Raw genomic sequence first — 18,860 nt, forward strand, 5'->3', positions numbered from 1 at the left:
TTTTAAATTTTATTTTATGTTGTTGGGGGCATCAAATTCTGCTGACTGTAAACCGCCTTGAGTTGCCTTCGGGCTGAGAAAGGTGGGATATAAATATGGTAAATAAATAAATATATAAATAATATAACTTAGAGACTACCTGTAATCATTTCAGTGAATGCTGGCTAGCAGAATGCTCTTGTTTAGTGGTTCAGTCACCTATTCTTTCTTCTATAGCACTCCATTTCATCCTCACTTCCACTAAGTTTCCTGCTTGCTCTTTCTCTACAACCTGTGGTGGGTCATGGTTTTCATATTCACTGACATTTAAAGGAGCTATCCAAGGTTCCTCCAGGAAATAAAGCCCGACTGCTCATGAGGAGACAGCAAAGCCTAGAAAAGACAATTATGCTAGGGAAAGTGGAAGGCAAAAGGAAGAGGGGCCGACCAAGGGCAAGATGGATGGATGGCATCCTTGAAGTGACTGGACTGACCTTGAAGGAGCTGGGGGTGGTGACGGCCGACAGGGAGCTCTGGCGTGGGCTGGTCCATGAGGTCACGAAGAGTCGGAGACGACTGAACGAATGAACAACAACAAATCCAAGGTTCCCAACTGTAGTTCCCAAATAATTTCACCATCATGGAAAAAACCCATGAGCAGGTTCGCTGACCCATTGATATGGGAGTCATCAACTACCACTGCCCACAAAATTCTCTCTTTAGCCATTAAGGTATTAAGCCCTTATGCTAGACATCATTCTACTGTCCTTTTAGGATCATTTTAACTAGATTTACTTCATAGCAGGCACTACTATATTTGATCCATGTTGTGATCTACATAATAAGACAGTTGATAATCAATTTTAAAGAACGGTAGCAATCAGAAATTCAAGATCCTCTTACCTGCGACTGTTTCTGTTGAATCAACTGCAGGACTTCATGAGTCAGTCTGTAGTCCTTTGACCGCGCATCAGTAAAGACATAGATGAACGAACCAGGAAGAGAAATTTCAAGAGCTATTTTGATGGCTCCAATACTCATTTCTGGACAGTCACCACCTCCCTGTATACAAATGCCAAATGAGGAAATAAACAAATAAAAATAGTAAAAAATTATTATTGTTATATACATTCAAGTCAGTTGTGACTTAAGGCAATCCTATCACACAATTTACTTGACAAGATTTATTCAAATGAGATTTAGTATTAGCACAGGTGGCCCTAGGTAATTTTCAATGGTAAGCAAACAGTATTTTGGCGCCCCCCCCCCCAACCAATCATTTATATATATTTTCTGTTTGTTGTGGGAGTTCTGTGTGCCATATTTGGTTCAATTCCATCATTGGTGGAGTTCAAAATGCTCTTTGATTGTAGGTGAACTATACATCCCAGTAACTACACTTGCCGCACTTGCTCCCTTGCCTGGCCCGCTTTGGGTCTGGAGGCGTGCCTGAAGACCCCGGCATGTGCACCAAAAGTCACCTCTTCTCCTGACTTTCTCCTCAGCCATTGGAACCGAGAGAGAGAGAGAGAGAGGTGGAGATGCCCACCTTTCCTGAAGGTAGGCGCAAAAACAAAGGAGGGAGCAGAGGTGGGAGATACCTCCAGCCGGAGGCTCTCTCTCTCTCTCTCTCTGTCTCTCTCTCTCTCTTGGTCCCAATGGCTGAAGAGAAAGTCAGGAGAAGAGGCGACTTTTGGTGCGCACGCTGGGGTCTTCAGATATGCCTCCGGACCTGAAGCGGGCCAGACGCGGCGGATCCGCCCCTTGGCCCACCCGTGGATTGGGGAGAGGAGAGGAGGCGGGTGGAGCACCAGGGGATCGGGAAAGGGAGCCGGTCATGGGGAAGGGATCGAACGCCGAGAACGATTGGGTGCCGGCTCTGCTCACGCACCCGGTGGCCAGGTGGAGCAGGAATGAGAGGGGCTAGGTGAGGCTCAAGGGCCTGGCCCCTTTGGGAAGAGGATCACCTGGCAGCGAGGCAAGAAAGCCGAGGCTCCCCCCGGACTGCTAGGGCTGTTGTGAGCTAAAGGGGCGCTTCTCAAGTGGCGGTCGAGGGGCATTTACAGAGGCGCCTCTGCGCCCCTGGCAAAAAAAAAGTGTTCTGCGACCGCTTACTTCGCATAATGGACGAGCCGCCCCTGAGTATTAGACTTGTCCAAGGCCACCCAGTGGGTTTCCATGGCTGAGTGATGATTTGAACTCTCACAATCCTAATCCAACATCCAAACCACAACATTGCTCTTAGTCAAAGCTGATATGAAATGTAAGCAAGCAATATAAATTCTGAATTAATTCAACCACTGCTTTCAACACTTTTGGTGTGAACAATCAACCTTCTGAGGAAACGCAAAAGTTCTCAGATTTTTTTTTTAGTATCAAAGCAGCAAAGCTATGTAAGCTTATCTTAATCCAGATTGGTTTTTTAAATGCACCATCCTGAAGACCAATTTCAGGCCTGATCCTTCAGATAAGACTTGTAAAAGAACAAAATTTTGATGCCAAATGTAATGGATTGGCCTATCTTACAGGGTTAGTGTAAAGGCAGTCAACAGGCCTGGCCTAGGAAAGCTAAGGAGGGCAAGGGGGTGAAGCGATCAGGCAGTTTCACAGCTGGAAGTTAGCAACTGGAGATGGGTGGAGCCAAATGGAAAGGAAGGAGCTAAAGTAGCCATAATTGTCAGTTGGGAGTTTGGTGTTTAAAGAGTTAGTTAGGAGTTTTGAAGGGAAGGAAGAAGAGTTTTGGGAACTGTGATTAAAAGATACCTCTTTGAGGAAAATAGTTAAAGCCAGGGAGAAGGAGTAAGAGATATAGTTAGGCCTCTATAGTGCTGGTGTGGAAAGATATTCAAAAGGTTCAGAATAACCTGTTTATATACCTTTGTGTGTGTGGAACATTGCTTGTAAGAAACTGAAGTTACAGAACCATTCTCTGTAAAAGTAAAGCCTGTCAATTTATTGAAACCACGATGCATCTTTACTGTTCAAAAACAAAATAAACAACATATTTCTTGTTTTATTTCACCTGAAGAGTTTGTGTGTCTTAAACATTGTGGCAAGGACGTGGCCTATGAAACAATAGAAGGTGGCAGCAAAAGAAACCTTAATAAATATTTGGTGGCAGAAAAGAAATGTTTAATATACAGTGGTGGCATCCCACTGTCCTGCCTTGTGTGTGAGGATGTGTGTATTTCTTCACCCTCAAGACCTGTGCTCAGCCTGTCCAGCCATCCTTTATTACACTGTTCAACGGAGAAAAAGTTGCAGGCCTGAAAATAGTTGTTCTTTTATGATTTTGGGGTGCTGAAAATGAAAATGACATTTAAAACTGTATATTGGCTCTAGTTTTTATGATATAAGCAATCACGTGATCACATATGGTTGAAAAAATGCATGTTGCGACTTACACTATGGAAGATTCTAGAAAGTTGTGGGCCTGAAAATAGCTGTTCTTTTATAATTTGGGGGTGCTGAAAACGAAAATGACATTTAAAAATGTATATTAGCTCTAGTTTTTATGATATAAGCAATCACATGATCACGTATGGTTGAAAAAAATGCATGTTGCGACTTACACTATGGAAGAGTCTAGAATACTCTAGAAAGTTTGATGACGCAGTATTAGTGCCGTGTGCAAAAGCCAGAAAGCCCTATATAAGGCCAGACTTTTGAACAGTGAGGGTCAGTCAGTTGAAGACTGAGACAGTATCGTTAAACATCCTTTTACATTGTTCTTTTTACTGTAGTTATGCCTCGCACGTGTGTAAATAAAGCACTATGGAAAAAAGATATCAAGGCAAATGGACTCCGTCAATGCTGTCAGACTACTGCTGGAGCATTGTAAGAGACAATCCTTTCCTGGAATACAAAAGAAAAGTCAAGAGAAGCAAACAGGATATAAACTAAAGTCACGATTAAAGCGACATTTAAACTTTCAGACTTTTCAACTGCATTAGGCCTACTAATATAGTTTCTTGCTGCACAAACATAAACAATAGACTAATTAAATAAATATTTCTCATGTATAAACTATTGGCAATATAATTTGACTAAAATTTAGTAAATATTCATGGTTTATATACATGCAATAAGGTTAGGCGCATTATCATAATTATTAAAGAATTACCTATTGTGGAGAAAATTGAAATAGCTGTTGCATAAAAACCAGAGCCAATTAACACATTTAATTATTATATTTGAATTCAGCATGTTAAATTTATTAAGAAACGGCACATTTCATTTCCGCAACTGAGAAAAACTGAAAATTTGTAGAACAGTGTTATTGCACCAAATGATGCCAGCGGGGCTCTGTGGGTGAAGCCGGCACTGAAATCCATAGAGGGAAGCCATGCGATCCATGCTTCCCCCATGAGATCACCCTTACTTGAGCCAGGTGATACAGATCATGGGGTGCTGGATTGCCCATGCCCTCAGACAATGCAAGAAGATGTCCAGCTATTCCAGCAGCTGTGTGACAAGGTCTTTAGGTTAAAATCCAGCACTCTAATCAATAAAGCACATGGAGAATTCATTTCCAAAAGATGATGTTATTGTTGTTTCCAACTCATAAAGACCCTAAAGTGAACCTATAACAATGTTTTCTTGGCAAGATTTGTACAGAGGGGGTTTGCCTTTGCTTTCCTTGAAGGCTGACAGAGTGTGACTTGCACAAGGTTTGATGATTTTGGATATTTGAGTTTGTAGCAAACCTTTAAGTAACTCCACCTCCACACTTCAATTTGTATGCTGCCCTAGCTTTCCTTTATTGGCTTTCCAACAGCCCCTCAATCCCTTCCCAACCTTTCCCATTGAAGGAACGTCCGGGTTTGAAACTCCTTCCTCTGCTCCCCTCCCCACTTTCCCACTGAAGCCTCATCCAGATTTGAAACCCCTTTCTTCATCACTCCCTTTCCCATACTCCATTCCCTGTCATTTGACCACTAATTCCTTCAATTTCCCACCACGACCTTAAATTTTAGACTGAGGTTTGTGGTGGGAGAATGGGCAATGGAGTCCAGGGTGAGCAGCAGCAGAGGAGATAGTGAAATATGGGAGAAGAAGTGACGGGGAAGAATCAGATGGGTGGGGAAGCCCTTTAAATTCAGGATGATACATCAGATAAAGGGAGTCTGTAAGATGTGTTGAAGGGATACTAATGTTACTTACTAGGGCTGTCCAACCACGGAAAAATTTGTTTCTAAACTATTGTTGTGTCAATATTGTATATTATGCTTTTATGGTTTTAAATTGTATATCGTTGATTGATTCTTATCCTTGTTGTAAACCGCGTTGAGTCGCCTGTTGGGCTGAGAAACTGCGGTATACAAGTAAAGTAAGTAAATAAATAAATAAATAAACTCGATTCGTTTTTAGGGGGGTTTTGCGTTTCGTTATTTAAAAGAATTCCGAAATTTTTCTTTTAAAAAGTTCGATATTTAAACAATTTCGAAACAATAACAAATCAATTCGTTAATGGCGGACGCGATTGTGCAATACGCTAAAATACCCTCCAAATGGGACAGGGGGAACTTCTGAAGCTTCCCTCTCCCTCTGTTGTTGACTGTTGGTGTGATAATTTTTTTTTATCACTGATAAAACAAACAACGACTATAAAACTTGCACCAGACATACGGAAATAATAACGAAATAATAACGAAACAATTTCGAAACAATTACGAAACGAATTGGAAAAATTCATTTCGTTTTTTAGTTGCTCCTGAATGGTTCAATATCGCTTCGTTATCAAAAAAATAACGAATTAATAACGAATTACGAAATTAACGAACGAAACCGCCCAGCCCTATTACTTACACTTATTTTACCTTTGTGACTGTCTTGCATTTTTAACCCCTACAAATGTACAGTCAGTCAGAGCAACTGCCTCTTCTAGCTTTCAAAGGAATTTTAGAAGTTAATAAGGAAGAAGTTTGTGAATGGATCTTAGTCATTCTGGCTGATGGATTCTTCAGGTTAAGAAGCACTGTACTTTTGGATAACCATTACTATGTTCAAAGAGTAAGGAATTAGCTTTACCCTTATACTAGCTATTATATTTTAGAAATACCTGACTGGTTTTTGTTTGGAACCATGAACTAGACCAGTGGTTCTCAACCTGGGGTCCCCAGATGTTTTTGGCCTTCAACTCCCAAAAATCCTAACAGCTGGTATACTGGCTGGGATTTCTGGGAGTTGTATGCCAAAAACATCTGGGCCCCCAGGTTGAGAACCACTGAACTAGACTTACATTTGATATAAATCCAGCAAAACACTGTCAAAATCTGCACTGTCTATAGCAGTGGTTCTCAACCTCTGGTCCTCCAGGTGTTTTGGTCTTCAGCTCCCACAATTAATTACAATTGGTAAACTGACTGAGACTTCTGGGAGTTGAAGTCCAAAACACCTGAAGTACCAAAGGTTGTGAACCACTGCTTTATAGGCTGTCATTCGAAATTCTTGGCATCCTCTCTGGCAGAGTTCTCAACCAAGAAGCTTATTCTAGAGCTGGACTGAACAGTTTATGGGATGGGGGCATTGTCTTGAAACAAGTACAAACTGTATACAAAAAGTACCCAAAAGTATTATGGTAGTCTTCCTTCAAGATATTTTAAACTATAAAACCCATCAAACTTAGCCATAGGAACCATAGCTCAGCATGTATGAAGGAGACTAGATTGGTGTCAGCTATTCTATGACATCAATAACTTGCCATCAGTATATCAATTAAAACTTGAGTGATGTTCTGTTTGCTCTGTAACATAAGAGAGCAAAATTTCATGTCATGGTATTAGAATGCCGAAATTAGTGTTCAACATCCTGTCACTGGAGAATCTTTAATTCTATGGTTTCCCTTAACCTGAGGAAATTAGTTCGGTGACAATAGGGGAAAAAATTGTACAAGATTACCAGGTCATACAAAACTCTGGCATGTTCATCAGGCATGGATGTTAAGTCAGTTTAGAGGAAGAAATGGGATTATGAATGATCTCAGAGCTGCATCTCTCAAGGTGCTAAAGCTGAGTTTAAGAAGATGGTGGAGGCAATTTGAGCAATCATAGCAAGTCCATTATGCCTAAAATATACCCTTAACCAACCAAAGAGAGTGAAGAATAAAAACAGAGGAGTCAATTGGATCCATTGTTCTTAATACTCTCTGGGACATTTATTATGGATAACTAGCCACAAACAAATAGCCGTGGGCAGGCCCGTAGCCAGGATTTCGTTTTGGGGGGGGGGCTGAATTTTTTTTCAGGGGGGGGGGTTCAGGGGGGCTGAGTTTCGGGGGGGCTGAGTCTGAGTGAAAGAGGGTCTAGCCTAGCAAACCTTTTGTATCATTACCCCAATACCCCCATGCATATGAGATATATTGAGTATGGTGATCAGATCATGATATGAATAAACATAACAGTTTAAATAATGCACCAGTAAGGCCTTTTCGCGAACCACCATGAAAATTTTGGGGGGGGGCTGAAGCCCCCCGAGCCCCCCCCCCCCCCGGCTACATGCCTGGCCGTGGGGACTTTTGGTTGTGGGAGATTTACCCTTTATTTTCTGTAAACATACCCGGGGGGGGGGGGGTCATAATCCAATCTTCATAAAATGCTTTAAACCACTCTTCCCCACTTTAGTACCCTCCTGGGGTATTAGGAAATAGCTCTCATCATCCCTATCAAACTTATTGGGCATGACAGGAGTTGTAGACAACACATCTGGAGAATATGAGGCAGAAGGGCTGCTCCAAACCATTGTACCACATGCATTCATATTTAATTCTCAACTGGCCTGTGTATGTCTTCTTTTCATAAATAGAGTGTTGGGAATGCTAGATTTCTGCCATAGCATGATATGCCTTTGAATGTTTTCCTGTTGTTGTATCCCTAAATGACCCTAATCAGCGGGTCTGTGAAATTCATTCACCATGATTTCAGCAGTAAAGAGTACTCAAAAACCACATTTGGAAAATTGTTCTAGTGCCTCAATATTCTGGCAGTATTAAATTATGACATTAATTCTTCTGCTCTTTAACTAATGAAAAACATGTTCTCTTTTTTCCTCCCCTGCAGCATAAATCTGTCTTCTTGCCACAAAAGTTAGGCTGCTGGGCCTTTCCTATTAAGCCGTTTTTCCTTTTGTTCTCGCTCCCATCTCAACTTTGCAGAGCTTTGAAAAGGAAACCCCTTCCTTCAGAGGCACACAAATGCCACAAAAATCATTTTTAAAAATAATAATAAATCCCTCAATTTTCTGTCTCACTCAACTTAATTTGGAGTTTAATATTTCTTTGTGTCTAACCTGGATTAAAGTGATTTAGTTTATTGAGATAACAGAAGAATGGTAGCAATTGACTTTCTTTGTGTAACCTGCAAAATATGTATTCAAAACAACTCTGCTCCTCACCCTATAATGATGTCTTTAACACACTCAGTCCTCATACAGCAGAGAATTTACTTGGCAGCAAAAGGCAGAAAAACAATCTCAAAGGTTTGCTGGCTGATGGGAAAATGAACCTTCTTCCTTCAAACTCAGAGGAGCCCTCAAATGACAACACTCAGACTTCCAGATTCAGGCCTTTAGCGAGGGGGAGGGGGTTAGGGGTTCAACCCCCCCCCCCCCCCCGAAATGTTTCAGATTTTTTTAAAAAAAAACCTGGTTTACTCATGAATTTTAACTGGTTAACCAAATCCCCATGCTAAGTCTATGAGATGCAAAAAAGTACGAATCCCTCCAGGACTGCAAGCACTATCTCAGGCAAATATTGACAATTTATTCACACTGTCATTACTTGCAGCAATAGCCGATGTAGTGAAGCAACCAAGTTGTAGGTGGGGGGGAGGGGTGTTGAATGCTCTCATTAAGGAGGCCAGACTTGGTGGAGGTGGTTGACAGGGGCGGAGCTGCAGGCTATTGAAGGCTGCTCTGCCCCCTGCTGTGCTCTTTGCTTCAGCGTGAGCTAGGAGGCAGGTTTCACCAGCACTCTTTGGTAGAGAAAGCTAAATGCTAGAAGGCACGTGATAGTGACCTGACAGTTAAAATGGTATCAAACTGCATTAATTATATAGTGTAGATGCATCTACTGTTTAATAATGGATATTGTATTTTCTAAGTATATTTGTACATTGTCCTGGTATGTGTAAAATGAAGGCATTTAAATGTTTAAATAACAAAACAAATAGAAAGCATATGCAAAGAATTTATCAAAGCACACACTGGGAATAATTGAAAGTGAATGCTCTGAAATTCCAGTGCTCAGTTTGAACTTATAAAGTAGTCTCTACTTACCTGAACATAGAGCTCCCTGAGTTCATACTGAAATTTCTTTGGATCTGTGGTAATTGTTACAGGACCAATTTCTGGAAGAAAAAGGAAATGAATCAATCTCCAAGGACACCCCAGAGAGAGTTAACAGATTCAAAAGAATCATGAGATGTTGACATGAAACACCATAATTTACCGATAGCCTATAAATGATGACATGTTCTGAAATAATGTCCTATTTTGGTAGGTCAATAAAAATATTCCCCCAACTTTGAAAATACATTTTATCTTTCAACATCCTTTGATTTTACCCAGATGAATTCTTGAAAAACAAAATATGGCAGATTAAATTTTATTCACAAAGAATATCAGGCATGTCAGCTACATTATGATGTCCCACAAACAAATAAATGGCAAAGATCCCATAAATTCAAGATTTTTTTCCCCTGAGCTCTGCAGTTGCCGCAGCTACAATTGTGATGCCCCCCTTTCTCCTGCACATGTCATCACAGGGAAAAGGGATTGTGGCACTGGCCCATGTGGACAGTGGACTGCTCCACATCGGATCTGGTTATGTTGTCCACATCATGTTCAAAGTGCAGGCTGCTTTTGATTTTTGCCAGAACTACAGAACATTTTCCAACTTTCCTCAGCAAGAGACTAAAGCAATCCAGTCCCCCTAACACCACATTAAGAACTAGTAATCATTGGACATCATATAAACTTCAAAGAATGACTTCTGAATCAGCACAAGGTGGTCAGTGAAGACAAGCCCCTAAGACACAGAAGGAACTAGGTAAGTTCAGGTGTAAAAAGATATCATTGCACAGTGTTAGCTTGAGTGTACATAACTACTGAATTTGTAAAATGCTTTGGTAGCCTTTTTGGCTGAAGAGTGGGTATAAATACTCTAAAAATGTAAATATTAGGGCTGGGCAACCACGGAAAAAAATTGTTTCTAAAATCGATTCGTTTTTTGGGGGTTTTTGCGTTTCGATTTTTAAAAGAATTACGAAATTTTTCTTTTAAAAAGTTTGATATTTACGAAATTTCATAAATTACAAAACAATTACGAAACAATTACGAATCGATTCGTTAATGGCGGACGCGACCGCGCAATACGCTAAAAAACCTCCAAATGGGACAGGGGGAACTTCTGAAGCTTCCCTCTCCCTCTGTTGTTGACTGTTGGTGTGATATTTATATTTTTTTTTCACTGATTAAACAAACAACAACTATAAAACTTGCCCCAGACATGTGGAAATAATAACAAAACGATTTCAAAACGATAACGAAACGAATACAAAACGAATCCGAAGCAATTACGAAACGAATTTAAAAATTCGTTTCATTTTTTAGATGCTCCTGAATGGTTCGTTATCGCTTCGTTATCAAAAAAAATAACAAATTTTTAACAAATTACGAAATTACGAAACGAAACCGCCCAGCCCTAGTAAATATCATATTTCAGTAGTAGTATGGTTGTAAAAGCTGGACAGAGAAGAAAGCTAATAAGAAGAAAATCAACTAATTTGAAATAAAGTGTGAGAAGAGATTTCTATGGATATCATTGCCAACAAAATAAATAAATGAGAGAGCAAACTCACTGGATGACCATGGGCAAGTCATTCTGCCTCTGCCTCATCAGAAGACGAAAGATTGCCTAATGGATTTATCACACATTGCGACAAATCCATAGAGTTCAGTCGGGGACGTGGGGGATCCACTGCCCCATGCCCCGCAATGCCTGACTTACCTGGGACCCATTCCATGGTGGGAAGTGTCCACCACATTGTTCCAAAGACAGCATGGGAACCTCTCATGAGGTGCCGTACACATCTTGCTCTACCCTTTCAGCACAGAGCCTGACTGGAAGGACACATGCATAGTTTAATGGGCTCCATGCTGAAAGGGAAACAAGCGACCTGCAATGGGCAGAGTAGCTTGTCTGATGAAGTCAAAAAGCAAGCTCTTGCTGAATAAATTAAACACCATGATAGGTTTACCTATGGTCACCACAACAACAATCATATCTTGTGGACATAGGATGACTCATTGGAAAAAATGATAATGTTCAGTAGAGCTGAAGGAAGAAGGAAAAAAAGAAAACCACACCACGGACAGATTATTTCAATAAAAGAACCCATGGCCCTGAGTTTGCAAGATGTGAGCAGATTGAGTTGATGACTGGGTATCACTCACTGACCCTCTTCGCTGGGAAGAGGAACCAGAGAAGTCTCAGCTTGCATCTTTAGAACGTCAAAACAGTCTCGCTACTTTCTTCCTCAGCACATTTAGCAAAGTTACATCCAATTGATTAGGAAGTAAAAGAAGCAATTAGTCCAAAGAGAAATAGTCCAAAGAAGTCCGTGAAACTTGAGGCTTGATTTCAAAGGCAAAATAACAGCAAAGGCACTTAAAACAGGAATAAAACAAAGACAAAGATCCAGGAACTTGACATGAAGAATTTATTGTGAATCCAACATTGCTTCGCCTGAAGCTACATTCAGTACTTGGCACTTATATCCCTACTTTGTTTCTCTAAAACCAGGCCTGGGAAACAGACCACCATCCCCATTCCCTTCAGGAACATCTTCATGGACAGCATCCCCATTCCAATCAGAGGAATCAACTTGAGCATGAACAAGTTGATTGTCATTCCCATCTTCCAAAGCAACCTGATCATTAGACACAACATTGTCATTCTCATTATCCAAAGCAACCCGATCATTAGACACAATCACAGGATGAACAGGCTGACATACAACAACTCTGGGCCCTTCTACACTGCCATATAATCCAGAATATCAAGGCAGATAATCCACATTATCTGCTTTGAACTGGATTATCTGAGTCTACACTATCATATAATCCAGTTCAAAGCAGATAATCTGGATTTTATTTAGCTGTGTAGGAGGGACATCTTGGAGGACTCTCATCTATACATCTGCTATAAATTGAAGTCACCTTTTTTGCTTACAGATGTTTTGTATTTTTTATGATGGGAAAGATTGTAGAGAATTGCATCCTTTAAATCTAGCATACCTAACAAGTGGTTATTTTAAAAGTTTAAAAGTTTCAGAAAAAAATATATTAATCACACAAACTATGTGCCTGGTTTTTCTTTCTGCACCAGATTTCAATATAGCTGATTTCAATATGTCATTAATTTGTTTGTTCACACTGAAGAATGTTAGAACTTTATTCTTTGGTTGCAAAACTAAAGGATAAATATCAATCATCAAAATTAGTTTTGGGGATTTTAAAACTTCTTTTTCAAAAATACCAAATTGATTGCATATGCAAGAATTTTTCCCTAAGCCATACTTGCATGTCACTGAACAAGGCCTTGTCTTTCAAAACTGAAAATCCACAAAACTGAAGTTAATGCAACCAAGATGGTGTTTAGGATGGTCCCTAAGCAACTGACCAAACACTACTGCATAACACTATCTGCCAACAGATTTGACAGCTCATAAGAAGCTGATCCCTTCCACCCAAAACATACATTGAAACCTCAGTAATAAACAAACAGTAAATGATCTCAATAAATAAATCTCTATCTTAATAAACTGACAACAAATTCATTTTGAGTGTGTTTATGTAATTCACAGATGCCATCGTGGCATATATATTGCTTGCAAATGAATGCTTGCTCATGCTCATCAACACAATATATGCCTAATTAGGCATATATTGTGTTGATGAGCATTAGCAAGCATTCATTTGCAAGAAACTAACACTGGGCTCTACCAGATGAAGCTCAAAACCAAATAAAATCTTGATGTGGCTCACCAGAAAAGCTGAGAGCTACAACTGTACGTATATGCTCCACATGCAAAGTTTACTTTAGATAGTCTTCCCTTTTTGTCACAAGGAGAACAAACTATAAGGTGGAGCAGAAAAAAATATGAACAGGAAATAAGAAATTCATTCACTCCTACCTAAGATACCTAAATAATAGGCCTGGGTAACATTAACGAATCGATTTCCGAAACAATAACGAATCGATTCGTTAATGGCGGACGCGACCGCGAAATACGCTAAAAAACCTCCAAAAACTTCTGAAGCTTCCCTCTCCCTCTGTTGTTGACTGTTGGTGTGATATTATAATTTTTTTTCACTAATTAAACAAAAAACAACCATAAAACTTGCCCCAGACATGCGGAAATAATAACGAAACGACCTCAAAACAATAACGAAACGAATACAATAACGAAATACGAAGCATTTACAAAACTATTTAAAAATTCGTTTTTTAAAAAAATTGCTCCAGAATGGTTCGTTATCATTTTGTAATTAAAAAAATTAACGAATTATTAACGAATTACGAATTAACGAAACGAAACCGCCCAGCCCTACTAAATAATGCTGGGGGTCTTGGTCACAGGGGTCTTGGTCACAGTAGTTCTCAACTGAAATCTATTTTCAAAGTATCTGCATGAGGAGTATTAGTTTATCAACTTCAATAGGTCTACTCTAGTTGGAACTAACAACTAGACCTTTGCGCAAGAATTAATATAATTCCTAGCCTTCCTGGGGTAATTTTAATTACTATTCTTTGCAAAACACTGTCCCGCCACAGCAGAATAGGCAATAGGCGACAAAATGTAGGCAAGTATATGTTTTTGTCCGAATGGATCTTCTAGAATCATAGAATCATAGAATCAAAGAGTTGGAAGACACCTCATGGGCCATCCAGTCCAACCCCCTGCCAAGAAGCAGGAATATTGCATTCAAATCACCCCTGACAGATGGCCATCCAGCCTCTGTTTAAAAGCTTCCAAAGAAGGAGCCTCCACCACACTCCGGGGCAGAGAGTTCCACTGCTGAACGGCTCTCACAGTCAGGAAGTTCTTCCTCATGTTCAGATGGAATCTCCTTTCTTGTAGTTTGAAGGAATTGTTCCGCGTCCTAGTCTCCAGGGAAGCAGAAAACAAGCTTGCGCCCTCCTCCCTGTGACTTCCTCTCACATATGTATACATGGCTATCATATCTCCTCTCAGCCTTCTCTTCTTCAGGCTAAACATGCCCAGCTCCTTAAGCCACTCCTCATAGGGCTTGTTCTCCAGACCTTTTAGTCGCCCTCCTCTGGACACATTCCAGCTTGTCAATATCTCTCTTGAATTGTGGTGCCCAGAATTGGACACAATATTCCAGATGTGGTCTAACCAAAACAGAATAGAGGGGTAGCATTACTTCCCTAGATCTAGACACTATTCTCCTATTGATGCAGGCCAAAATCCCATTGGCTTTTTTTGCCGCCACATCACATTGTTGGCTCATGTTTAACTTGCTGTCCATGGGGACTTCAAGGTCTTTTTCACACGTACTGCTCTTGAGCCAGGCGTCACCCATTCTGTATCTTTGCATTTCATTTTTTCTGCCAAAGTGGAGTATCTTGCATTTGTCACTGTTGAACTTCATTTTGTTAGTTTTGGCCCATCTCTCTAATCTGTCAAGATCGTTTTGAATCCTGCTCCTGTCCTCTGGAGTATTGGCTATCCCTCCCAATTTGGTGTCGTCTGCAAACTTGATGAACCAGCTAGGATGTTAAGATTGTCTGGGGAGGCCTGGCTCTCGGTCCCGCATGCATCACAAGTACAGTTGGCGGGGATGAGAGACAGGGCCTTCTCTGTGTTGGCCCCTTGTCTGTGGAACGCCCTTCCTACAGAAATTAGATCGGCCCCCTCCCTGTTAGCATTTTGGAGGAAATTGAAGACCTGGCTGTTTGAGCAGGCGTTTGAATAGGCAGTGTAACTAATATAGAAATATGGAACAATTGGATGATGAGACTGGATCTAGATTTCAACTATGAGACGATATGAGATGTTGGTTTATTGATTGTTACAATTGCTATTCTTAAACTGTTTTCACTGTTTTTATCATGTTTTATGTATTGTATTGTTGTTGTGAATCGCTCTGAGTCACCCTGAAGGGCTGAGAAGGGCGGTATAGAAATGCAGTAAATAAATAAATAAATAATTCTGTATTCTAAGAAAGGGAAACATTTGAAGAATGCAGGAGGAACATCTGGTAGGGTACAACTGTTCACCTTTCAGCATCTCTTGCCTACATATGCTGTTTCACTTTGCCAAATAATAGAGATGTCTCTGCACGGTGGATGGATGCTGAATGGGTAACATTCTAGTTAAAAGACAAGATACTAGGCTTGGGTAACTACGGAAAAATTTGGTTCTAAACTCGTTTCGTTTTTAGGGGGGGCCTTGCGTTTCGTTTTTTTAAAGAATTCCGAAATTTTCCTTTAAAAATGTTCGAAATATACGAAATTTTGTAAAATTACGAATCGATTCGTTAATTATTTATTTATTTATTTATTGCGGTTGCTTATACCCCGCCCTTCTCACCCGTGGGGACTCAGGGCGGCTTACACACACAAGGCACAATTCGATGCCTGTATTACAAAAACATAATATCAAAAACATAACATCAGTAACAACAGTAATTATAACACTGATAACAATTAACGTAAAAGATCAATATTATCGGCAGGAATAGCCATAAACCCGTAAAAACAATTAAAACAATAAAAACAATACAAACCTCATTGCTGGTCAGTGTTTAACCGACTCATAGTTAGGTTCTACTTTCCACACATTGTTGGTCCTATCATTCTGGTTCCATGTCTAATTGTCAGGGTGCCCAAAGGCCTGGTCCCAGAGCCAGGTCTTTACCTTCCTCCTGAAGGCAAGGAGGGAAGTTGAAGCCCTGATTTCCCCCGGGAGTGAGTTCCACAGATGGGGGGCCACCACTGAGAAGGCCCTGCTCCTCGTCCCCACCAGCCTCACTTGTGATAGCGGTGGGGTCGTGAGCAGGGCCTCCCCAGATGATCTCAGATTCCGAGATGGGACGCGATTGCGCAATATGCTAAAAAACCCTCCAAATGGGACAGGGGGAACTTCTGAAGCTTTCCTCTCCGTCTGTTGTTGACTGTTGGTGTGATAATTTTTTTTTATCACTGATAAAACAAACAACAACTATAAAACTTGCACCAGACATACGGAAATAATTACGAAACAATTACAAAACGATTATGAAACAATTTTGAACCAATTACGAAACAATTACGAAACAATGCAAAATAAATTGGAAAAATTGTTTCGATTTTTAATTACTCCTCACATTAGTCCTGCATGGCTCAATATTGGATCGTAAGCTAATTTAAATACGAATTAATAACGAATTACGAAATTAACGAACGAAACCGCCCAAGCTTACAAGATATGTTCAGAAACATTTTATTATCATTATGGGCCCCACTACATTTATCAGTCTTCACATGTATAAATGAACACTTGTTTCTTTGAAAGGTCTTTAATGTTTCTGAACAACAGACCACATCTTTAAAAACCTACATAACTCTGCAGCACATTTTTAGCTGCTTAGATCATTTCCATCATGCTGTGTAGAAAATGCCACGAAAACCCACCAGTTTCCCGAGAGATTGTATCTAAGCAGCAGAGGCATAACAAATTTGTTGCTTTACTGGGAGAAATATCACAGCAAAAGCTCTGCCAACTCTTCTTTGGCCTTGACAGTCCATTAAAGCCTCATCTCAAAGGATATACACCTCAGCAAATCTATGTTTTCCTCTTCTCTTTCCTCAGCATTCCTAAAAACTTCACAATTATCCATGACCACAGCCAGTAAAACAAGGTCATACTAGTCTGGTGTTTGTGTATCTGAAGCACTGATAAAAGTCAAGAACTGACCAACAAAACACACTCACCAAGTCAGTGGCTGGCTTGTACAACCAAAATAGCACATTGCAATACTATAAATCAGGGGTCCTCAAACTTTTTAAACAGAGGGCCAGGTCACAGCCATCCAAACTGTTGGAGGGCTGGATTATAATTTGAAAAAAAAAAAACATGAATGAATTCCTATACACACTGCACATATCTTATTTGTAGCACCAAAAACACTTAAAACAATACAATAATTAAAATGAAAAATAATAATATAATATAAAATACTATAAGCTTGTTAATATTTCAATGGGAAGTGTGGGCCTGCTTTTGGCTGATGAGATAATAATAATAATAATAATAATAATAATAATAATAATAATAATAACTTTATTTATAGAATCATAGAATCATTGAATCAAAGAGTTGGAAGAGACCTCATGGGCCATCCAGTCCAACCCCCTGCCAAGAAGCAGGAATATTGCATTCAAATCACCCCTGACAAATGGCCATCCAGCCTCTGTTTAAAAGCTTCCAAAGAAGGAGCCTCCACCACACTCCGGGGCAGAGAGTTCCACTGCTGAACGGCTCTCACAGTCAGGAAGTTCTTCCTAATGTTCAGATGGAATCTCCTCTCTTGTAGTTTGAAGCCATTGTTCCGCATCCTAGTCTCCAAGGAAGCAGAAAACAAGCTTGCTCCCTCCTCCCTGTGGCTTCCTCTCACATATGTATACATGGCTATCATATCTCCTCTCAGCCTTCTCTTCTGAAGGCTAAACATGCCCAGTTCCCTAAGCCGCTCCTCATAGGGCTTGTTCTCCACACCCTTGATCATTTTAGTCGCCCTCCTCTGGACACATTCCAGCTTGTCAATATCTCTCTTGAATTGTGGTGCCCAGAATTGGACACAGTATTCCAGATGTGGTCTAACCAAAGCAGAATAGAGGGGTAGCATTACTTCCTTAGATCTAGACACTATGCTCCTATTGATGCAGGCCAAAATCCCATTGGCTTTTTTTGCTGCCACATCACATTGTTGGCTCATGTTTAACTTGTTGTCCACGAGGACTCCAAGATCTTTTTCACACGTACTGCTCTCGAGCCAGGCCTCCCCCATTCTGTATCTTTGCATTTCGTTTTTCAGGCCAAAGTGGAGTATCTTGCATTTGTCACTGTTGAACTTCATTTTGTTAGTTTTGGCCCATCTCTCTAATCTGTCAAGATAGTTTTGAATCCTGCTCCTGTCCTCTGGACTATTGGCTATCCCTCCCAATTTGGTGTCGTCTGCAAACTTGATGATCATGCCTTCTAGCCCTTCATCTAAGTCATTAATAAAGATGTTGAACAGGACCGGGCCCAGGACGGAACCCTGCGGCACTCCACTTGTCACTTCTTTCCAGGATGAAGAGGAAGCATTGGTGAGCACCCTCTGGGTTCACCCATTTAACCAATTACAGATCCACCTCACCATAGTTTTGCCTAGCCCACATTGGACTAGTTTCCTTGCCAGAAGGTCATGGGGGACCTTGTCGAAGGCCTTACTGAAATCCAGGTACGCTACATCCACGACATTCCCCGCATCTACCCAGCTTGTAGCTCTATCAAAAAAAGAGATCAGATTAGTCTGGCATGACTTGTTTTTGATAAATCCATGTTGACTATTAGCGATGACTGCATTTGTTTCTAAGTGTTTGCAGACCGCTTCCTTAACAATCTTTTCCAGAATCTTGCCCGGTATCGACGTGAGGCTGACCGGACGGTAGTTGTTTGGGTCATCCTTTTTTCCCTTCTTGAAGGTTGGGACCACATTGGCCCTCCTCCAATCTGCTGGAACTTCTCCCGTACTTCAAGAACTCTCAAAGATGGTTGCCAATGGTTCCGAAATGACTTCCGCTAGTTCCTTCAGTACTCTTGGGTGTAGTT

General features: G+C 40.6%; 1 protein-coding gene across 2 annotated transcripts in view; it reads right to left on the reverse strand.

The window, feature by feature from the left end:
- Positions 1-18,860, reverse strand: part of HMCN1 (hemicentin 1) — a 379,978-nt gene that overhangs the window by 308,509 nt on the left and 52,609 nt on the right. For both annotated transcript variants that reach the window (XM_067467610.1, XM_060774510.2), the window contains exons 2-3: positions 9,253-9,323; positions 883-1,041 (exon numbers count right to left, since the gene is read on the reverse strand). In XM_067467610.1, the coding sequence (XP_067323711.1) occupies positions 883-1,041; positions 9,253-9,323 (230 nt within the window). The remainder of the gene's footprint in view (positions 1-882; positions 1,042-9,252; positions 9,324-18,860) is intronic.

The sequence above is a fragment of the Anolis sagrei genome, chromosome 4 (genome assembly GCF_037176765.1).
Source record: "Anolis sagrei isolate rAnoSag1 chromosome 4, rAnoSag1.mat, whole genome shotgun sequence".
In the NCBI taxonomy this organism is placed as follows: domain Eukaryota; kingdom Metazoa; phylum Chordata; class Lepidosauria; order Squamata; family Dactyloidae; genus Anolis; species Anolis sagrei.